This window comes from Pleurodeles waltl, chromosome 9 (genome assembly GCF_031143425.1).
Source record: "Pleurodeles waltl isolate 20211129_DDA chromosome 9, aPleWal1.hap1.20221129, whole genome shotgun sequence".
Classification (NCBI taxonomy): Eukaryota; Metazoa; Chordata; class Amphibia; order Caudata; family Salamandridae; genus Pleurodeles; species Pleurodeles waltl.
In genome coordinates, this window is record NC_090448.1 from 881294839 (window position 1) to 881319272 (window position 24434).

Consider the following 24434-nt stretch of genomic DNA (forward strand, 5'->3'; position numbering starts at 1 on the left):
GCCTGGCCTCTCACTCATCGCATATAACCGTGCCTACTTGCAGTAGTAGCATTATTTTCAACTTCTGCCTCACTCCCTTGGCAATATTTTGGTACCACATCCTTGCCTGCCCACATGAAGACACCCAAGGTTACTGCCCCAACACAGCTGAGAACACGGTTATCCACCTATAAATGCAAAAAAGAAAGCATTACAGCACATGGTAAGAAATTGAGTTCTTAGTCACAGGGGTAAGAACCCACCTCAAGTGATAATCACAAACCGTGTCATAGAGAACCCACAAAGTCATTAAAATTAAAGTGAGGTCAACATCCTGGTAGCTACGGCACAGAGCACACTTAGAGGCAATGTGTAAAGTAGTTTCAAAGAGAGGGAGCACACTGCCTGCACTCCAGCAACAAAGTATAACCACAAAGCATCATGGTAAATGCAGTTGATTCGTAGTCTGTTCAAAAAGTAAAAAAGAGTCTTTCACCTCCGTAGGTGCAGCAAGTGCTGTATTTCCCTGTACACATGTTTCCGGGTTTAGCCCGTCATCAGCAGGGAGCAGCCTGGACTAGGGGCTTGCTTTGAATGCTGCCAAATGTCTTCTCAGATTTAAGTACCACTCATGGCGCACAGGTGCCTCCCAAGGCTCGCTAGCCGTGGCTTAAGGGAGCAGTCAAAAGATGGTTTGGGGTTATACTTTGTTGCTGGAGCACAGGCAGTGTGCTCCCTCTCTTTAAAACTGTCTTTTAATGGCTCCCTTGAGCCACAACTGACGAGCCTTGGGAGACACCTCTGCATGTTGAGCAGTAGGGGACGACAAAAAAATAATAATACATTTTTTAAAAACTACATTACTTGCAGGCACAGGCTCTCAGCCTGCCCTGCAGCCAATCCTAATAGCATGAAAGCAGCGTTAGGATTGGACTGCACGCCCTGGCTGGGTGCTCTAAGGCAGAGTCGGAGCCTCTCTTTCCAACCCTGCAGCACATTGTCTTGTTGGAGAGATCCCAGTGCTGTGCACTCCCCCTCCATCCCCTTCTTTGACCATGGCCTGCTCCTTTTACAATGAATCCATAATAAACATAGTTTATTACGGTTTTATTGTAAAACGTTTGTAGCTTCTGCTGCTGGCGGGGAGGGGGGAGACAGCGACACTCCTCTGCTACAGTGGAAGAGCCAACCCTGCATTTTCTACCTACAGCGACTGCAACGGGCACACCCACCCCCCTGTGCCTTGGACCACGCTCCCTCCTCAAACCGTTCATCCAGTACCATGGGGAACATGGTCACCCAATACACCACCCCATGCCAGGACACCCAGAGAATCACCAGGCAGGAGCCCTGTGGTACCCCTGAACACTATCCGGAGCACCATGAGGAGCTCCCCAAGGCCTCTCATTTTGAGGTCATACAGGGGTCCAGGGTTGCCCTTGAGGGGCAAATTACAGGAGTGTCCATTGAAGTGAATCTGCTTTAGGTGGATTTGCTCGAAGTGGCAAATAAGGTAGATAATTCAAAGTCCAACTGCTCCCCCCAGATGATGAGGAGGGGCGTAAGGGGGAGGTATCGGCTCAAAGGCTGGTGATATTTGTTCAAGATAGGTTAGAGAAATATAATTTGAAATCTTATCAGCAGCTACTCCACATGGATGGAGACAGGTCTGGGTGGTTTTTAGCGTATATACTGCAACGCGAGACAGCTGGCCTTCCAATTCTTCACTTCGAGTCCTCTCAGGGCCGAGATATGTACACCCAAGAGGGCAAACAGGATGTTTTTAAAGACTACCTAGAGCAAGTGTATAGCAGTATGCAGCCACCTTATATGGTACGGCTTGCTGACTACTTGGATGCTCTGCCACTTCCACAATTAGGGGATGTTGTGGCCCAAGTACTGGATGCCCCTCTTACCTTAGAGGAGGTCTGGACTGCACTTTATAGACTTCCCAGCAGGAAGACACCTGGCAGTGATGGCTTCCCTTCCGAAATCTATCAAGCCTTTGCTCCGGTGCTCATGCAGCAGCAGCTAGAGGTATACCAGGAGGCTAGGGATGCTGGAATGTTATGTTCTCTTTGCAGGAGTGCTGCATCTCTATGATCTTCAAACCTGGCACTAGCGTGTCCGACCCAACAGCCCACCGGCCCTCTTTTGATGATTACTACGAACAGGAAAGTCCTATGAAAACCGCTGGCCCTCAGACTAAGCCCAGTTATTTTCCCAGTTAATCCACGATGACCAATGCGGTTTCTTTCCTGGGCGCAATCCTACTATGAACTTGAGGAGATTAATGCATCTTATGTATAAAGTGGAGGGAAGGGATGAGGAACTGACAACTGTCTCTATTGACATTGCCAGAGTCTTTGACACAATTGGTTGGCGTTACCTTATTAAGACCTCGAAGGTGATGGGTGTTAACATACACTTCATGGCTTCGGTGCGCCTCTTATGTACTGATCCCATGGGAAGAGTGAAGGTTGGTCACCTGTACTCAGCCCCATGGACAGTGGGCAGTGACACGTAACAGGGGTGTCCGTTTTCCCCCTTCTCTTTGCCATAGAACTGGAGCCTCTGGCCATCCAGACTCAACGGGATTTGGCTGATTGGGGTATTAAGCTGGGAGCAGTTAACCATCTGATGTCCCTTCGTGCAGATGACACTCTTATCAGTCAGACCCACGGAGGTCCCTTTCTCTTTTATTACACCACTGGATGACTTTGGGGAACTTTCTGGTCTTAAGAACAACCAAAGAAAATCGTTAGTCTTCCACCTGGCGTCCCTGGCCGCTCAGGGACCGAACACCCTCCCAGAGCTGCCCAAATGCATTGAGAGGGTAACGGAGAACCTGCGTTCCTCCGCCTGCTTCTGAACTGCACTCCACTTATCCCTTATGGGACAAGTGACTGTTGTCAATATGGTGTTACTGCCACGTTGCCTCTACACAATGCAACACTCATTTGACACTTCCCCTTTCAGTCTTTTGGAGATTGCACTCCCTCCTTTCTAACTTGATATGTGCGGGAGGCTGACGCAGAGTAGCGAAAAATCTCCTTGTCCTCCCATTAGCAGATGGGGGACTGGCGGTCCCCAACCTGGAATGGTACTACTTGGCTTCACAGATCTGGCAAGCAGCGCATCAGCTTGCAGGGGGTAGTAACTGGAATAAATCACCGCTGAGAGATGACACACATGTTCCGTCAATTCCGCAGCTCCTAATGCCGGGTGGTCATGACACATCTACGTTGTCATACCTTATAAAACACACAGCATCACTGTGGGAAAGGACTGTTAAAGTAGTACTGGGGAGGGATCCTTTTGTCAGGGAGTGTAAATTCTGGGACCTACCAGCATTTTGTGTTCTTGCAGAATCAGCGGATGCGACTGCCCGGAGAGAACGAGGTTGTGAGGCCCTCGGTGATTTATACCCTAATGAGGAGCTTTGATCCTCTGAGGCGGCACAAGATAGTTATGGAGTAGGGCCTGGGCAATTATTAGCCTAAGCTAGTACAGCAGCCATAGCCCATGATATATGGCCCACATTTCAGGCGGCACCAGCCACATTGCTCACTTTTTGTGGATTGTTGGAGCTGGGTGGGGGTCGCCAAGTAGTCTCTCATTTCTACAGAACCTTGACGGCTGACTGTGTGTATTCCGTACCCCTCTCAGGCAGCCTGGGACAGTGACCTGGGGGCCCCACTGGAGGATGTACAATGGAATAGGATATCAGCGTTGGTCAAGTCCATCTCCAGCAATGCCAGGTTTAAACTTGCCCATTTCCATTTTCTACATCACACGTATGTTACACCCCTATTCCCACATAAAATCAACCCTAGTAAGCCTTTCATAAATGTTCAGCCCTGTGGTCTCCTTTTGGCACTTGGTCTGGGATTGCCACATGGTTCATACCTTCTGGTTAACTGAGGTGACACGAGTGGCTGCTGTAGTGAGAATGCCCATCTCAATGGACCTTGCTGTTTGTCTGTTGGGTGATAACTGACGACTGAGGGACAGGAAAATGGAATTTAAGTTTCTACACCTGTTACTACTCCTGGCCAAAAGGAGAGTTGCCATTACTGAGATGGCCCAGGCTGTCAACAGTGTAGACATGTGGGCGACTGCTGTGGCTGTATGGGCTGTGGCAGAGCAGGCACGATTACGAAAACGTGACTGGATGATAAAGCAGAGGAGGACCGTTGTATGCTGTGTGGAGTGGATACTTGCCTGGTGAGGAGCTAGAGGAGTTATGGCAAGTATCTTTTTCTACATTATATTCAATGGTTAAGCCTGCTCCATTAAGAAGAAGTCATGTCTTCACCCTTCACAGAGTGTACTGGATGCCTAAGTAATTGGCAAAGATAAGAGGGAGTGGGTCCTCTAAATGTAAGCGGTGTGGTAGCAGTGAGGCAGACAACTTGAATATGTTCACCTCTTGCCCAGAATTGGAGGAATTTTGGACAGCGTGGGTGAGGCCATCTCTCACTCTTTGGGTGCCACTACGGAGGTAAGCACCTCTTTGACTTTATTTGGGGTAGAGCGCCAGGTCGCGGATTGCCTCTTCTCTAACCCGCATTACCAAGGCCTGAATTTATACTTGGTATTGCTTGCAAGAAGGCAAATTTGTAAGTGTTGGGCCCAATCCTCTCCTCGCACTTGGCAAGATCAGTGCTCTTTTTAAGGACATGGAAAAGAGAGAAGTAAATGAGAGACGGGAAGGATTTTAGGAATTGCTGAAGGTTTGATTTGTTTTTTTTCGTCCGATGATTACTTGTTTTCGACTCGGTAAGGTTTGGAAGCCTATCTTATCCCACAACGCAGTGAGCTGATATCGGGTCAGACCAGGAGTACACGAGGAGAAGGAATCTATTTGGTGCTCAATGGTGGCATTATAAGGACAAAAATAAATAAAGAAGGGCAGGAAAATGGAATTTAAATTTCTACACTTGTCACTACTCCTGGCCAAAAGGACGGTTGCCATTGCTTGGATGGACCAGGCTGTCCCCAGCGTAGACATGTGGGTGACTGCTGTGGCTGTATAGGCTGTGGTGGAGGAGGCACTATTACGAAAATGTAGACTGAATGTTAAGACAGGGGAGGACATGGGAGTGTGGGCGGACCTCCTTCCCAAATTTATGGACTTGCAGAGCTCACATGCGCCTCCTTCCACTATTGATAATGTCTCTACAGATAATAATACTTTAAGCCCTACCCAATGGAAGTGGAGGGGTTTAATTTGGGTGTGATATTCATGAATCGTTTCATGCTATGGACTATACTGAATGCTTCTTCTTGTCACATGATCAAAGATGGCTTTTTGTATTCTGTACTAGCTACTCAACCTATTAAAACCAATAAATGAGGTCTTAAAAACAGACTAAAATAAGACAAAATGAGAGAGTAACCAGTCAAATCAAATCAGAATGGTACATATGGTCATGAAGTAAGTTACATTTATAATAATAAATTTAACGAGGAACAAAAATGTATTTGGAACCTTACTATTTAGTTACCAGGCTGGATATCCTAGCCAGACTTTTCAAGCCCAGTGCTGCTCTCCAAACTTGATGCCCAGAAATCAGACATAAAAATCATTACCCAAGACTACAAGTTGTGACTAAGGATAAAAAGGATGCTATCCTGACATAAGGACAGGAGACTTAAGGAGCAAATGTACCCGATTTAAAATGAAAATCTGACCTGGCTGGGGCTGTTGAGCTTGTGGATGATATTCAGAATGACGGTCAGAGGAGAAGAATTTCTGAATGTGATGTGTAACGTAGTATAGGGTAAGAGAAAATTGGTGAGAATATGAAGGTTTTTTTTCCTTTAAACTTTTAAGAGGTGACATTCCTTTGGGCAAAACCCCTACCTGTGCCTAAGTGGAAGGCTGGGTTTCCATGGGAAGGTAGCCGATGGGTTTCCATGGGAAGGTCATAAGTTGGGACCATTTGAGGAAAAACACATAAATTAGTAAAGCTACAAAAATAAAAAGCCTCACTCACAAAGTTAAAGTGCTGCTAATAAGTGAAAGACTGTGGTACAAGAGAGTAGCTGCTGGGTATCGGATGGGTATGCAGGTGAGTAAGGGAAAGAGAAAAGAAAATGGTAGAAGTAAAGTTCTTGACTTGGAATGTTAATGGACTCTAAAAAGCTAGGAAGCAGAGGCTAATATGGCAGTATTTTCAGGATTGTCAGACGCAGGTGATAATTTTGCAAGAGACTCACTTTACAGCACCTGAGTGCAAGGCTCTTTTGCTAAACAGGAATGGGTCCATCAAATAATTTGCTCCCAATAGGGACTTAACTCAATGGGATAGCAATAGCAGTGAGGATGAATGTGGGCATGGGCCCCCTTGAATATAGAACTGATTCATCCAGCAGGTGGATTGCTGGGAAGAGACTGTATCTGTGCAGGTTGTTATGGCCCCAATTGCAACGATGTTGCTCCCTTATACAAAATGACAACTAGCGTCCCAGATTTCCCGTCCCCTATAGAGCCAGGGGAGGACTTTAATGTTGTCCACAATATAGACCTAGATAGATCCATCAAAAGTAGAGCAGTAAATAATAGGAAGGTGGGAAAGGCACTCAGGGCGGTAAAGCAGGATTTTGGACTACATGCTATATGGCGGATAAGAGCAGGCACTAAAAGGTGTACACTTTTCAAGAAATACAGGCATGCTTCTAGGATTGACTTCTTTTTGATAGAGAACATTTTAATAGACAATATACAAGAAGCCGGATGCATGCTGTTCAGACCACGTAGCTGCTGTCTTTCTAGCCCCGCAATTTCCCAAAGGGTGATCAAATGAGAGACGGACCGATGATAGGTCTTTATTTTTCGAAGAGGGTATTCTACAGGAGATGAAGGATGAATCTATGGAGTTTTGCAACCGAAAAGAGAGAATGGCTAGCGTGAGCATAGTCTGGGAGACCTAAAAAGCATTTGCAAAGGGGATCTTACGTAAGTAGGGTAACCATAGAAAGAAAGCCATAAGGGAAGAATTCGGGAAAGCTGAGGTGGCCGCAAAGCTAGAGAATAAATGGAGGGAAGCCACACAGGAATAGAAACAAGAACTGACTCAAGAGGCTATTAAGGAATTAATAGAAAAGAGAATTAGGGAGAAGTAGCTAGCTAGTAGATGAGGACACTCTGAATTTGGGGAAAAGTGCAGCAAACTTATGGCATGGAAATCCAGGACTGGCAGGATGAGGAATGATATTGTAGAGCTTGTCATTAGTGATAGCAGAAATAGGACCCAAAATCGAGATGAGAGAGAACCCTTAGTAATTTATTTCAATCCCAATGTAAAGAAGAGTCTGCTGCGGATCCCAGAGAAGTTAGAAAGCAGTTGGCAGGCAAAAAACGTCCGAGCCTAGTGGAAGATTAGAAACCCTACTCGCAGGAGGGGATTCATCAGGAGAGATTCTGCTACCAATAAATAAATCCTCTCATGGAAAAGTGGCAGGGCCTGCTTGTCTGTCTGTTGAATTATACAAGGATACAGCATTTGTTTCCCAGGATTTTTAGGAATGGAACGGCAATCTAGCTAACTTTTAAGCTAAGTATGAATCTCATGGTAGTCGAGTCATATAGGCCTATTTTGCTTTTAAATTGCGATGATAACTCTATAAGCAAAACTTCTAGCTAACAGATTGACCAAAGTAATTAAACAGGTGATTCACATGGACCAAAAGGGTTTTTATACCTGGTAGTCAATTACATCCTCAATAGATATGGCATTCACAAACACAAGTCCCCTTGCTGTGATTATAATAGAGTAATTGTGGTAAGTTATGAAAATAGTGGGTTTTTACTGAGGGAATAAAACAACTATATAAAGCCCTCAGTGCTCGGATTTTAGTGAACAGCAGTCTTTCCAGGATAACAGCTATCACAAGGGAAAACCAGCAAGTATGTCCTCTGTCACCACTCTTGTTTGACATATATATTGATCTCTTGCCCAGCTTTTTGGAGAGAATGATGATACTGTGCCATTCTCGAGTGGCGGGCTTGTAAATAAAATAGTACTATATGCGGATGATATGCTCTATAATGGCAACTTGGATAAAACCTTGTCTTGAATGGAGCTATTAACAGAAAATTTCGAAGCTTTATCTGGCTATGCAATAAACAAATCCAAGACTGATATCATGGTATGGAATATGCAGGCTGAGTAGCGCACAGTCACAGGCTCGGTCAAAGGACAGGCACCTGGGAATTGAGGTTGTCTTAAGGTTAGAGGAGATTCCAAAATTTACACCAGACGATCTATGGAAGGGTGAACCTGGTGAAGATGGTTATCGTGCCTAAGTTGACGTTTCTCTTTGATAACATATTGTTAATATTCACAAAGGCATTGTTAAATAGGATAAAAGGGAGCTTAGAATCATTCATTATGGCCTCGAAAGCTGCAAGATTGGCTTGAAGAAATTATACTAAGGAGAAAACTGGAGAGGTGGGGCTAGCTTTCCCAGACATACAGTTGTATTGCTATGCATTCCATTTCAAGATCTGCAGGTTGTTACTGGCTGATGAAGATGATACTTGAAGGGGGAGGCTATATATGTCAAGGATTGGTGAATTAGGGCAGCTTTTTACATACATTTGGGAATCCCATTTTTCACAAAAAAAGTTTGTTGTAATGTTAGGAACTTGCTATGCATCGAATATGATTCAGAGTTCACCCCTACCTGGCAGTCATCAGGGACCCCTATTATTCTCGATGCCAAATTAAGTATTCAGATTATAAGAGTTGGAATAAAATCCTGGGGTCAGTTAAAAGATGGTTCAGATCTTGTTCCGTAAGAAGTTATAAGAGTGCAGACTGGTGCGGAAATATCTACGCTTAAGTATTGTCCATTAAAATCATGGCGGGAGAGTCAACAGTGGTGGGGGAACGATTTATGGGAGTATAAAAAAAAAAAATGTGCGTGGGACCCCGCACCACTCCGTAAAGACGTTTCACTATGGCACTGGGAACTGGTGAAAGCAGACAACCTGAAAAAGGAGATACTGAGCATGCATGGGATGGATACTTGTCGATAATGGAGTAGAAGAACTTATGGTAAGTAGTATCTTTGAATCTTCTTTATACCAATGTAAAATCTGTTGCATTAAAGAAAACTTCCTGCTACACTTTGCACAGGAGCTACTGGACAATGGTCAAGCTAACGCGAATCACAAGAGAAAAAGACTCAAGATGTCGGAGATGTGAAAAAGGCAGTGCTAATGATAATCAAATGTTTGTGAGCTGCACGGCACTCCAGAACAAGAGGAAGGCAATACGTGATGTACTATTGCAGATTCTGAGGCACTGAGGCAGAAAGTAGACGTACATGCACATCTTTTTCTCTATAGCATTACCAGCCAATTAAACAAGTCAATATTAGCCAACTTGAAACAGCTACTTTTTTATTTACTGCTTGTCGCTAGGAAATAAATTATGCATTAAGTGGCTATCATTTGCTCCTCCTTTTGCCAAGGAATGTCTAGCTGCCCTAAATAAAGTTTCTAACCTGGACAGAGAATGTGGTCCACGTAAAAGAGTTAATATTCTGTGGTCTGACTATTTTAAACGGAGGGCACATCAGTTCAATGATTAACCCAAGGAAGCTCGTACAGCTATAAAAAGGGAGTAGCGTGCTAAGCAGCATCCAACACAACTATGTACAGATGGGTGGGAGCCCCAGCATTGTTTTCATTTAATTCAATAGTTTTTTTCTATAGCGCATGGCTACCCCAACGAGCCTCCCAGCCCTCACTGACAACCACTCCAAACCGCTAGCATGGACTCCAAGTGAACTCATTATTCAAGCAGGAGAGTTTTAACAAGTATTCTAAAAACAGGTTCAGACTGCGATTTTCGAAGGCAGGAAGGGAGTTCCATGGCCTGGGGGCCAAGAATGCTAACGACCGACCACTGTTTCTTGCTCTTTTAACCTTGGCATTGACAAAAGCCAATGGATGCTTGACCGAAGCGGCCTTCATGGGACATAGAAGGTCAGTAGGTTCAGGATGATAAATCGGACCTTTCCCCTGGATGTCCAGATTGCCAATACACATAACTATAAAACAAATCCTTTTTACCACTGGGAGCCAATGAAGGACTCATAGGGCTTGTCGAGCGGATTGGTGCTTTGATATTTTGTAGAGAATTCTAGTTGCTGCATTCTGAACTATTTGGAGGTGGTCCGTCACATATTTTGGCCTCCCCAAATAGAGGGAGCTTCCATTGCCCAGTTGAGAGTTTAATAGTATCTCACAAAAGGAAGAGGGGAGACCAGTAGCGCTTATAAAGCAAAGCATACGTGCTCCTATGTGATTAATGAACAAGTTACTTACCTTCGGGTAATGCATTGTCTGGTGGAGACTCCATCTAGCTGCAGATTCCTTACCTTAGAATTCCCCGGCGTCAGCTTGGAGTCCGGAACTTTGGCTGAGTAATACCCTTTTGTGCGCCATGGGGTGGCGTCGTTCGGATCCGCATGCCGTTGTTGGAGCCATTCGTGACGTCAGGGTTGTCATAAAGGCACCACCCAGACACGCGTCCGTCAGTTCCTTTTCCATTACTTCCACGCCAGAAGCACAGAGTTACAGAAAGAACCAACAAGTTGTCTGTGCATAAACAAGGGCAATTGAAATGGACAATCCCTGACCCTATTTGACTTGTCCACAGGGTGGGGAGGCATGGGTGGGTATAAGGAATCTGCAGCTAGATAGAGTCTCTGCCAGATATTGCGTTACCGAAAGTAAGTAACTTGTTCATCTGATACCGACTTCTAGCTGCTGATTACTTACCTTAGAATAGATAACCAAACCATAACCTACTGGCGGTGGGCTGTGGACAGATCTTTTTATTTTCTACACTAGAAAGTCTTGTAGGACCGAACAGGCAAAGTGTCTGTCTCTATGGACCGGATTGTCCAGGCAGTAATGTCTTGCAAATCCATGCAATGAGGCCAACATTGCTGCCTGACGGATATCCAGGACTGGAACACGCCCCGCTAGCACAGTGGTAGCAGCCTTGCCCCTGGTGGAATGAGCCCTCAAGCCCTCAGGAGGCTGCTTCTTGGCCACTGCGTAGCAGATCATAATGCAGAGAACGACCCAGCGCAAAATGGTTAGTTTCTGCACTGCCTGACCCTTCTTTGCTCTCAGGTACCCCGCAAAGAGTTGGTCATCCCCCAGGAACTCTTTTGTTCGGTCAAGGTAAAACAACAATGCTCTTTTTGGGTCCAGTCGGTGGAGTCGCTCCTCTTCTTTAGAGGGTTGTGGTGGACCAAAGAAGGTGGGCAGGGTGATGTTCTGACCCAGATTAAATGGGGTCACCACCTTGGAGAAGAAAGAGGCACGAGTTTGGAGTACCACCTTGTCTGGAAACATGGTGAGATACGGCAGCTTGGATGAAAGAGCCTGCATCTCACTCACCCTCCGGGCAATGTTATTGCCACTAAAAAGGCTGTTTTGATGGTAAGCAGCCGGAGGGGACAGTTGTGCAGTGGCTCAAAGGGAGCACACATGAGAAAGTAAAAACTAGATTCAACTCCCACTGAGGCATGACAAGGGGCATAGGGGGGAAACATATGTACAAGTCCTTTAAGAAATCTATTTACAATGTGGATTTGAATAATGAAGGCTGATGAGGCAGCCGAAAGAATGCCAATAAGGTGGAAAGATAGCCTCTGAGAGTGCCTAAGGCAGAACCCTGCTGGGCAAGGGATTAGATAAAGAGAAGAATCTCAAAAAGAGAATCAGAAAGAGGATCATTAGATCTTTCTGTACAATAATATACAAAGCGCTTCCAATGGCAGGCATGTGCCGTCTTAGTGGAGGGATGCTTGGCTGCCAGAATATCTTTACAGACTTAGGAAGGAAGGTTGAAAGCCATCAAATGTCGCCGCTCAATCTCCACGCATGAAAGCGCAGAGTTGACAGGTTCAGGTGGAGAACCTTCCCCTGCTGCTGCAACAGAAGATCTTTCCAAAACGTCAGCCTGATTGGAGGTTCGATGCTCATTTTCGGAAGCTCGGGATACCAGGATCTCTGTGCCCGGTCCGGACCCACTAGGATTACTTGCGCCCGCTTGCTCTTGATCTTTTTGAGAAATCTGGGCAGAAGTGGTATGGGTGGAAAGGCGTACAGGAGGCCTGAATTACACTCACGACGAAAAGCATCAATGTGCAATTGCCGCCTTGGAAACTCCAACGTGCAATATTGCGGACATTGCGCGTTCTGTGCGGAGGCAAACAGATCTAACCAAGGTTCTCCCCACTGCTGAAAGATGTCCTTGTGTCACCTCCGGATGGAGACACCACTTGTGGTCTGCCAGACATCGATGGCTGAGTTCGTCAAGAGAATCGGCCAGGTGTTGAACCACCAGAGTTATGCCCTGTTGTTTCAGCCATGTCCAAAGACCCAGGGTCTATTGACAGAGGGTCCACGGCCCCACAATGCCCTGCTTGTTGCAGTACCACATTCCGGTGGTGTTGTCCACGAACAACTGCACCATCTTCCATTTTACAACAGGAAGAAATGCTTTCAATGGCAGTCGGATCACCCGGAGCTCCAATAAGTCGATCTGGAGCCAGATTACGCCAGAGAACAGAGGCATCTGATCTCCACCTCTCCCTGATGGCCACTCCACCCCAGAAGAAACGCATCTGTCACTACTGTGAGATCTGGTTGGGGACGGGGAGGAGCCTGCTTCTGACCCAATCGCAGCTCACTAACCACCACTGCAGATCTTTTGCAGTTGCCTTCGAGCTCTGAACCGTGTCGCTGAGAGTCCCCTGATGCTGTGCCCACTGGAACTTCAGATCCCACTGCAGATTCCTCAAATGCCATCTGGCATATTTGACTAACAGGATGCAGCAGGCCATGAGGCCCAACAGCTTCAGAGTCTGTCTCACCGAAATCCAGGATAGAGGCCGAAACATTGGTATCATAACCTGAATATCCTGGACTCGCTGCAATGTGTCCAGAACAGCTCCAATGAAAGGGAGCTTCTGAGAAGGAGTCAGATGTGACTTTGGCACGTTTACAGTGAACCCCAGCGAATGCAGGAGGTTCGCCGTAGTCTGAAGGTGGGTGACAACAGCCTGGAGCGAGGGAGCCTTCAACAGCCAGTCATCAAAGTAAGGGGGAGACTAAAACAACTAACCTGCGCAGATGAGCTGCTACCACCGCCATCACTTTGGTGAACACCTGAGGGGCACTGGTGAGGCCGAAAGGAAGCACAGTAAACTGAAAATGCTAGTGGCCTACCTTGAACTGCAAGTAGCACCTGGGGGCAGGCAGGCAGGATGGGGATGTGGAAATATGCATCCTGTAAGTCCAACGCTACCATCCAGTTTCCTTGATCTAGAGCAGACAAGACCTGAGCGAGCATCTTGAATGTCTCCTTTTTGAGGAAGAGCTTGACGTCCCGTAAATCTAGAATAGGGCGAAGACCCTTGATCTTTTTAGGAATCAGAAAGTAGCGGGAATAACAAACACTGCCTACTTCCGACATCGAGACCCTTTCTATAGCTCCATCGGCCAAGAGAGTCGTAACTTCCTTGCAGAGCAAAACTAAATGATCCTCCATCAGTTCTTTCAATGGAGGTATTGAGGGAGGGAAAGACTGGAAGTCTTGCAGAATCACACTAGGAGGACTTGGGTGCCGTGGAGGAGGGGGGCTGGGTGGTGGTTGACCTCTGGCCAGACCCTCTGGGTCTGAAGGTACCATGATTTCGTCCCCGCACGGATGCGGACCTGACGGTGGCTTGTCTGTAGGGGGCGTGGGACACCGCCCCTTCTGAAGCCGCAAAGGGACGAATTGCAGACTGTTTGCAAGGGGCCGCTGAGAGGCCCAAAGACCTGACCGTAGCCCGAGAATTTTTTTAAAGCTCCAGCGTCGAGTCTGCCTACTCACCAAAAGGTGAGACCCATCAAAGGGCATGTCCTTAAGGTTTGACTGCACATCCACTGAAAAGCCAGAAGTGCGAAGCCAGGCGTGACGACGAAGGGCCACCGTCGATGAAATCGCTCTACCCAGCGAGTCGGTCGTGTCCAAACCACACCTAATTGTTAACTTGGCTGCATCTCTCTCATCTCTGACAGCTTGTGAGAGTGTCTCCCGTACTCCCGCTGGGACTTCAGGCAGCACCTGTGCCACAGTAACCCATAAGATATGGGAAAAACAGCCCAATAGGCATGAGGTGTTTATGGACCTCAATGCCAGGCTGGAGGAAGAAAACATCTTCTTTCCAAGTTGGTCCAGTCTCTTGGATTCCCTATCCAGGGGAGCGGAGCGGAAGGGAAGGCACCATGGGAAGTGGAGGCTCGGACCACCAAGTTCTCCGGGGTGGAATGTCAGGTGAGGAAGCTAGGATCATTTGGAGCTGAGCGATGGCGGCAACCAACTGTACTATTTATAGGAACCCCTGTGTTGGGTCTGGACCACGTCCCCAGCAGGACATCAGTGAGGGCTTCGTTAAAGGGTAATATCGTTTCCGATGTGCCTACCCCAGGCTGAAGCACCTCCGTCAGGAGGTTAGTCCTGACTGGCACCATAGGCAGATCTAGGTCCAAGACCTCAGCTGCCCTATGCACCACCATAGCATAAGTAGCTCCCTCCTCCCTATCTACAGTAGGAGGTGAGAGCATGCCAATATCTGGAGAGGTGTCCAGTCCACTGGCCTCTCCTAAATCCTCTTACCAGTCCATCTGCTCCATTCCATGCTCTAGAGGGTCCTAGACCCCTTCCTTTCCTCACCTATGCCTGGCTGACCATAATAAGACTCGGGCAATGATCTGGCTCCTGATGGAGCCGTTGGTGTCAGAATCTGCGTCATACAACACCATTCCGGCTCATCAGGTATGAGGATGGGGCTTGCACCACCGGTGGGTGCCGGTGGTGCGGGGAGTGTCAACATTGGGAATGATGCCAGAGGAGTCCGACCGTGTGGACTCAGCATTGTTCCAGATCCGATATCGGATCCAAGAAATCCCACTGGCGCCGAGGCCGAAGCCGTCGTGTGGAACCTGATGGGGTCTCTGCCGACCCCACGGGGCCCGAAGACGCACCAGCTGGGACAGCTCACTCAAATACGAGACGCATGGCCTTGTAAATCTCCTTGAGTTGAGCTGGGGTCTTGTCATGGGCAGCTCCCGGTAGGAGGGTGCTCAAAGCCCTGGCATAAGCTCAGCAGAACAGTGTTCGGAACGTTGACGTTCCCGACTTGCCTCATCAGCCAACAGGCTAGATGAGGTTGAAGTCTGCTTGGACTTCTTCTTGTGCATCTTCCCCGGGCCCCCAGAGGATCTTGAGTGAGAAGAGGACTTGGGGCTCCTGGAACAGTCCCACGACCTCCTCCCCCGACCAGGACTGTGACCTCCGACAGAGGGGACTCATTGGCAGAGATCTTTTTTCCAATAAGAATATGAAGTATGGGGGTAGGGCCAATTGTGTAGATTGGTGTATGACAGTGAATATGTGTAAAGAAGTGTGCAATAAAATAGACTATGCAGTCTTCTAAATGTTTTTTTCAATAGGTGAGTCTACTTGTCAGGTTAAAAACACAGTGGCTATTACCAGACACAATGATCTAGGATAGCTTTAAAAAGGCCAACATGTTTCTTGCAATAGTAATTCAATAATGATCAGTTGGCAATTCGTCAGGACCACTATTGCCCTAATCTACACAGTGGTTAGAATCTGAATATATCTTACAGTGTCCAATCGCAAATGACCTTGATGTGGTGTAGTTATTAATACCTTAACAATGTTTCACTTTAAAAGGAGAAGCCGGCCCAATTAGGGTAGCGATACTGTCTCCTTGAATGGGAGCAGGGAGGAGTATGTTGATTCACCGTGAAAGTCGTAGCGAGGACTCCACCGGATGACCTACCCCAACTTTGCTGCCTTTAGAGTTTCCTAAAGGAACGTATCCCCTTCCAATCCCCTGGTGTCTGTCCGACCTTCTACCTTCTCTTCTCCTCCCCCCGTTTTTTGTCCAGAAAGAACTGCATACTCTTGTTATAAGTAAGAGAGTTTATTAGTCCCTTCTAGTTGGGAGAGGTAGCATATCTAGAAACTTTCTAAGGGATCTAAAGATTCCAATGCAGGAGCCCACAAGTTTTTTAGATTAAGTTTCCATAGTAGTTTTTCATTGATCCAAAACCCTAGAGTCTTGGCTGCTGGAGTCGGGTTGGGTGGTTCTTCCAATTGTTTGGGCCATCCCAGTGGCCACGTCTGGATTTGTTGTTCCGAATTACCAGAATCTCCGTTTTGTCACCACTGAGTTTGAGGCAAATTCTAGACATCCATTCTGTGACCTCGTTGAGACAAGAAGTCAGTTGGAGGTATGTGCGACTAGTGTCTGGGGTCAAAGCGATAACAAGTCTAGTGTCATCTGTGTATGACACTTAGACTAGGCTGTAAGATTATACAATCTCTGCTAACGGCCAGCATGCAAACTAAAAAGTGTGGCACTCAGCAATGAGCCCTGAGGGACCCGATAATGTAGAGGGTGCATGGAAGAGAAACAAGAACCTGCACACACCTGGAAGCTCCTGTCCCCTAATAAGGGTTTCAGCCACCCCATGAAATTCCTACTTCCTGCATTCTCTGAATGAGGAGTGGGTGTGACACCATGTCGAAGGCCGCACAAAGATCCAGTATTATCATAGCTGCCACGTCTCCTCGATCTAAAATAGCACACATTTCCTCTGTTGCAGCCAGTAACGTGGTCTTCGTGCTGCTGCCCATGCGAAAACCTGTCTGAGTAGGCTGCAGTATACAATGACTTTCTAAGAAGTTGGACAGGTGTTTATTTACATGCTTTTCTATAACCTTGCCAATGAACAGAAGCAAGGAAATAGGTCTCTAGCTCCCTGCCAAGAGAGGGTTCACTATAGGCTTTTTTAACAGTGGCTTTATTATTGCATGTTTCCAAACTTGAGGAATACAGCAGGTTATCAGCGAATGATTGAGGATTTCCATGAGGAGGGTTAGAGGAATCTTCCCGCCTCTCACTAAGACATTGGAGGGGGCAGGACCAGAGGGGTCCCTGATTTGATAGATTTTACTATAACTTCCACCTCTTCGAGGATCAGCAGTGGAAACGCAGACAGGGTCGAGCCCTGCCATTGCTGCATTGATCTAGTGGGGATTTGTCTTGAAAAGAAAAAGGGGACGTAGCATTGGCTTTTGTAACGTTTGCATGCTTCTGAAAAAGGCCTTTGTTCACACTTAAAAAAAAAAAAAAAAGCAAACACAGGAGCTGAGCACACGATTCCTCCTCTCTCCATAAGAAAACCTCAGTAATAAAAGGTACTGGTACAGGGGATGGGTTAAGAGAGATGGACTGGTTGCCGAAGGGCGCATTGCAACTGCAGACTTGTTCACAGCATAGAAAACTGAACTTAACTTGGCATATTTTAGGATTAGCAAACAAATATATAATCACAAACTGGATGACTGAGAATATTACGGCATTTAGTATAGTGGAAGACAAACAGGTTAGGGATGTGTGATGAAACATGGTTGTGGTCTCATTAACATTTGCCCTGATCAGCATTTTATCTGTAGAATTGTTTGTGATAATTATGATCATTTTATACAGACAAATTATCACATGATAGTAAAATACCAAAAATTAAGTGTGCGTTGATTTGGCGAATCAAGACCATGGCTCCATTTATCATCAATGCTAGATAAGATATTTTCTGACAGGTCTGTCTGACTCTTAACATCCCCAACTACCGGAACCTAACACTGCTCAACTACCTGCCACTTCTTTTCTCTGAAAAGTGGACATTTTGTTTTAGGACAAAGGGGATCTACTGGGTGTGATCTCAATAATAAAGGAGTAAACTTGGCATGTTATTCACATATAGAGAATGAAAGGTCATAAACATAAGTGCATAAATGCCAAGATTTATGTCGCATTTCTAATATATGACCCTTCATATAGTAAGGATTGAAAAGAAATATGAAACGAAGACAGGATACGGGAGCCGGGACTTTTATAGACTACTAAGCAACAACAAAAGCGTTATTTACCTGTAACTATAGCTTTGCAGCTGGGAACTCTCTCTGATCTGCAAGTTAAACTTTACTTGGTAGTTGAATAGCAGTTTAATCATCCACATTTTATAAAAGGATTAATTTTGCATCCTTCTGTTACTTTAATTTGCATATATTCTAATTACCTCTTTTTGCTGCAGTTGGTTTCTGTACTCTGCAGACTGTTGTTTGACCTGCAATTCGGAGGCTTCAAGTTTTTCTTCCAGTTCTGCACAGTGCCGTTTCAGTCTCTCATTCTAGAAAGAAGATATGTTAGGAGTATTGAGGGTTATAAAAATCCATGGGTAAAAAGCACATTTTACTTTCTTAGGCTGCAGCTGCTATTCATGGACTTATTCTACACTGTCGAAAAATCCCTCTTCTCCATCAAATATTTCATTATTAAACTCATAAAAGACCTCGATCATCCACTAACCAAAGAAATTTACCATACACAGACATTTCCAAAAACTATAGACCTGAGAGAATATGCAGGAAGACGTGACTAGCCTGGAAGTAGCTCAAGCTTTCCTTACTCATAATGATCAACAATTCACATAATGGTAAGAACTTAAATTCACAGCCAATGACAAATGTCCTATATTCCCAAATCACCACACATCTCTCGAGACAAATGTATCCTGCAGAGGAGGTTGCTCATACAGCACAGGAAAGGACCAATACAAAAAGCCGGACGTCAACCACCTTTGGAGGCTTTTTTTAATCAACATTTAGCCTGTAGGGTGTCTACCGCAGTAAACGCCCAGTTCTAAGCATTTTTTTAAAACTAGAGCCCTGTGGCGATCTACATCGGATCACCTTTTTACCTACAATGGTTTTCAAATGTCATATTGGTTCTGAAAAGGAGAATTTCCTCAGACTTAAGCGACATTAAAACAAGGCAGCATTCGGATCTCACACTGGTCTCAATAAAAAACGGTATCTGCAAAGCAGAAAAACAGTCATGATGATTTAATTTCAAAGGTTGGATTCCTTTGTTAAAATATACATTTGAGATGTTGACAATTTTATGAAATGGACTCTCTACGTTCCTCCTGATCTCTGGTTTTATAAAATGTCTTAGCTTGATAGGTTTCCCTCGATACGGAAGACCACAGAGCCAAAAATGTCAACATCCAAGATTCTTAATTGTAAGAGTAAAGAGCCTCTGGAAGGCAGTCTGCGAGCATCTACTCAGGTCGAGAAGGTAGGCTATTTTTTTCACCTAGTTGTCACCGCAGTATCATCCCAAATGGTTCTTCTATGGGATGGAAGTACTTAGAAATTAACTATTTGGAAGGAGACGAGTGAGTTCCAGACCAAGCTGCTACTGACTTCCATAAACGTCATAGGATTACTTGAGGTGAAAGGAGTTAACACTGAAACCAAGAGACTTTAGATAGACCTATATGGAAATGTGTTGCTGTATATGTAATGATATAGGCATCCACATTTTGCCTTCTTTGTTAGAGAAGGAAGCATAGATTATTTTAGAAAAGGACGCGATTTCTGGTGCGGAATGGCACCCTGCTCCAAAGAGGAAAGTAATCAGAGTAGGGTCAATGTTGGTAGATGGATTCATCCTTCAATCTAGTGGTCAAATGTTTACAAACTGGGTCATACAAGAGTGATTATATAGCTAGAAATTTGATATTCTTGTCATGGGCAGCCAAGCACTTCAGATGTTCCTAGTATGTAGTAGTCACTGGGACAAAGCACCACACCTCAGTGTTTTATGGGTTGCTGATGACATCAACTGCACCAAATGTAGTAGTGTTGTAAATAACGATAGTAGGAGTATTCGGCTTAGTTACAGGTAACCCCCCACCAGGAGCAGCATCCTTGCTGCTCAGCCCACTCTCACCAAATGACCATTCACACCACCCAGGCACTCATCAACATTCTGTAACCTCACACAGCTGAGCAACAGGGAACTGGTAACTAAGGAGAGAATGCACAGCAACAATTCAAGTCACAACTCATCTCTTCTCCTTAGAGAAAACAAATGATGGAAATAACATTGTCCTTAATCATAAGCACCAAGAGAATGTAATACAAATTCAAACTGAATAAATCAGTAAATAAAAAGGTGTGAATTTAGAAATAAATGATAAATAGTCATAAGATATCAGATATAGTAATAAATCACATAATGCAATTCGCTTACACTCACCTCCTTCTGCAAACACCATAACATGGAGGTGCAACATACTCATCAAGACAACACCACACTCACCCCTTTCTGCAACACACTATAACAGAGGGGGCAAATACTCATTAACAGAACACATCAAAGCAACACTAGGGGATACAAACCTGCAATACAACACCAGAGTAGACGATCCTGCAACTCAACACTAAGTTACACGACCCTGCAACGCAACAATAGGGTACTCAACCCTGCAACGCAACACTAGGATATTCAGCCCTGCAACGCAACACTAGGATATTCAGCCCTGCAACGCAACACTAGGTTACTCAACCCCTGCCAGAGTACACAACTCTACAATGTAACTCCAGGGAACACGACCCCTGCCAGAGGCAACCATAAGGACACTCCAATTGTCACATGGGTGCAACAAACACTCGCTTGCACTTCTCCTTAACCCCTCAGGAAGACCACACAACATTAGAGTGTAACACAACATACCCTTACATCCTTAACCCCTTAGGAAGGACACCTCACAATACTAGGGTGCAAACCACACACTCACCCTATACTGCACACTTAACAGGACCAATGGTACATACACATATAACCCCCCCTACTGTCAGCATGGCAATGCTAAAAGGCAGTGACATAAAGAGACTACCAAGCATACCCCCAACTGCAGTCACCTAATGGCCATTACCTGACGTTCTGCATAAAAACTGTACTGGGGTATATACTCATCATAACACTACACTCTGCACTAAGACCCTCAAGTCACAACTTTACATAAGACTCTAGCATACAACCTTTTAAAGCACTTCTAAGGTTTAGCATGCAATTATAAAATTATACAAATGCAGTAAATAAAGAATAGCATTGACAATATACGGAGTCAACAAATCCAGTCTGGCAATCAAATTCTACTTGTGCAGCAACTTCAATAAGGCATTGACAACCTCCACCGATAACACAAAAGTCCCCGGTGAGCAACCTCTCACCCGAAGTTACCTCAACTCTCTGGTAATTGGAGACTCTTCACAGTTCTTTAAGTGCACTGTCGATTTGCTCAGTCAGATGTTTGGTTCAAATATCGAAAAATACGTGCACTTCGTGGTGCCTTCACAATGCCGTCAGAGCATCCGATGAGCCACATAGCTGGAGTCAACCCGCCCAATTCACAAAGGACATGTGCGCGGTTCCTGGTGTACATGCAATGTGTGGTGGTCTCTGAAGAGCTGCGTCGTAATAATGAACTTCCTAACAGGCTCTTAGTTAGTCTGCATTCTAGGCTTTCATTCATGAGCACTCCAGGCCTATGTTCCTAAACATAGTGAGCATTAATCAAAAAAACAATGCACGGTGGCCTCACAATAATGTAATGCAGTCTACATTCTAGTCTTCAAGCTGCCACGTCAGTGATTACTCCCTCTAGACGTGTCCATAATAATGCACTTCAGCCTTGCAGGTCATGAAAACGTCTCTCACAGACCTTTCTCTCCGGTGGCAGGAGCAGCAGATCAGCAGCCTCACAGTCAATTTAAATGCCACATAGAATCGTCAGACTTCAATGGTAAGGGGACACGTGCTCCACTAAAGTATTGGATCACGTGCTTCCCACCCTTCATAATTCTGGGAAAGCTTTAGATGACAGGGCATCGCACGGGCCCCAATAAATCAAATGATGTACCGGCTCACCAGTCTCATGCAGTTCTTATGTCCTTAACGCCTGCCACACTGTTACCACTTTGAAATTCAGGGTCTCTCTCCCCACAATGCACCCTTCAGCTGCATCTCATAGGAGGGTCAAGTTTCCACAAGGTTTGAATTGCTATTTCATCCCCTTTTAATACTACTGGTTCACTTAAATTAGCCATTGCCAGTTAACTCAAAGTTCGGTCCAATTAAAGGCTGTCCATTCACTTAAATGCTATCAGTTCATGTAAATGACTGATGAAACGTCCAGAACTTCTGTTGGCTGTCCAATGTCCATGACAATGGTGGGGCTTCCAGGGAGTTTCTCTCACCTTAAAACTGTAATACCTCTTTCTCTTAATTTTCTCTTAGCACACCAGGGTTTGAATCCCATCCCCAAATCCAAGGTGGGTTTGAATCCCATCCATGTTCCCAGTGTTGTAAATAAAGATATATTCTTTGTAGATTATAGGATGTAGGTTTATTCAGCTTAGTTACAGGTAAAGCCCCACACAACAACACACACACACACACACACACACCACCTCGATGTGATAACTAAGGACAAAATGCATAGCAACAATTCAAGTCACTCCACACACTCAAAGGGGATAGCCCATAAACTTAGAGAACCAGGGCGGAGAATGCTCGAACACAAAGAGAGGGTTATGAGAGTATCCACTTACTCCCGATTTTGAGTTGCAACATATATTGAGTTACCTCTTTACCATTATTTGGCTGATTAATTTAAATCACACTATTTTGCAAATACATTGTTTCTTGATTTTGTTACCAGTTTGACAAAGTTCCCAAAGTCAGCTTTGCATTTGTATTGTGCTCATTAGTATCTAAATTATTTGGAAATCATCTGTTTAAAAATCGTTTGCATTCCTCGCATTCTCCTCATATTTACATAATCCAGTCCTCGCAATACCTTTGGATGCATATCATCTTATTAATTGTCTAAATATTGGGAACACTAGGAATGTTCCATTTAAAAAAACAGAGTACACTGACCTTTGCTTCTGTCTTTCCACTGTGTGTATCTTCTTTTCTCATGAATTTAGATTTTTGCTAGTTGTCGTGAATGGTACAGTTGATACATTTTGGCTGTATTATGCATTAAAAGCCTCTTCAGGACTGATATAAGAGCTTATTCATGATTCTAATTTTAGGACCATATAAATGAGCAGTATCGGTTCTATGGTAAGATTCTTAAACCTGGACGAGGAGGCTTGAAAAAGGTGATCTGGGTCATTTATGGCTGTGACGTTTATGTGGGATTGTCAACAGCAAATAGAAAAATCTGTGACCAGGTTGCTGTCATTTTGCGGAAGAGCAGTCAAACAAACATTAACCACTACTCATCAACAAGATCAATACCATACTCTGCAATATTTAGCTTGCTAAATCCCACAACAAAACTAGTGATCTTTTTGTTATCTACCCAGCAGTGCCAACTGGCACTCCTTGCAAACTCTTACCACCAATGACCTGATCTACAATCAGTCGTCCCTCAAAGCCACATTAAACAACGACATCCTACCCACCTCCCTCATCAAATCCCTCCCTTCTTCTGCCACCGCCCTTTACCTAGACATCATCAACTCCTGATCTTCATCGATATTATCATCCTCCCTGAAATCCAGGTGAATATGCCGCTGCTCAAACACTCACACCTGTTCCTTGATGACTTCACAAACTACAGTCCAAACATACTGTATTATCCAATGCTCAAAATGCATTGGAAGCATTTCACTGAAATGACTTAATTCAGCTTTCATTCCCCAAACCCACTGATCCTTAAAGTTTAATGACTCACTGTTAGGACTATATCATACAAAGCTGAAATTGCAACAATTATATTTATATGGTTTAATGAAATGTAGAGGATCACTCAAAATTAGAATGTGGCAAACACGGTAAACAGGCCTGGGATTATTTGCGATACTTTTGAAATACTGATAGGAAGACTGGACGCAGATAGTGCAGAATGACAACAGTCAACAGTCAACAATACCAGTTTGTAACTAAGATAAATATTTAGGGTGTCTTCGCAGGAATACATTAGGGGTCCCACAAATTTACTGGTCCTTAAAATCTCCTTGGATTAGTCTTTTACCACTATCTATGGCATTACCGAGGGCAACTGTACTGTCTTATTTCAAGTTAATATGGTACGAATGAGGATCAAACATGTTGTTGAGCTATCACAACCCGAAATACATCCTGTTTACCATTGCAAATCTTTTTTTTCTTTGCACAAATTCCTCTAGGTAATATCTAGAGAAGTTGTTGTACGGAAAAATCAGAGTGCTGCAATTTCACCCATTCTGAAATCTAATATTAGATGGAAAAACCATTTAAACACGATATTGGATTTACCTTGGCTGGTGTGTGAGGGCCTAAGTGTACTTACAAGTGACTTGAATCCTAACTGGCAAGAATAGTGTTAAGCCGCAAACAGAAAAAGAAAGGTGTCGAGTTGTGGGCTGTAGTCAAAGTCTAGTTTCACCAAAATTGCTGTGGGGTGTTGGGTTCACAAGAGTCCGCTTATA

General features: G+C 44.9%; 1 protein-coding gene across 1 annotated transcript in view; it reads right to left on the bottom strand.

Moving 5' to 3' along the window:
- The window catches only part of TRIP11 (thyroid hormone receptor interactor 11), a 354044-nt gene that overhangs the window by 276010 nt on the left and 53600 nt on the right, over nucleotides 1-24434 (bottom strand). The window contains exon 3 of the mRNA XM_069208196.1: nucleotides 18179-18289. Within this exon, the coding sequence (XP_069064297.1) occupies nucleotides 18179-18289 (111 nt within the window). The remainder of the gene's footprint in view (nucleotides 1-18178; nucleotides 18290-24434) is intronic.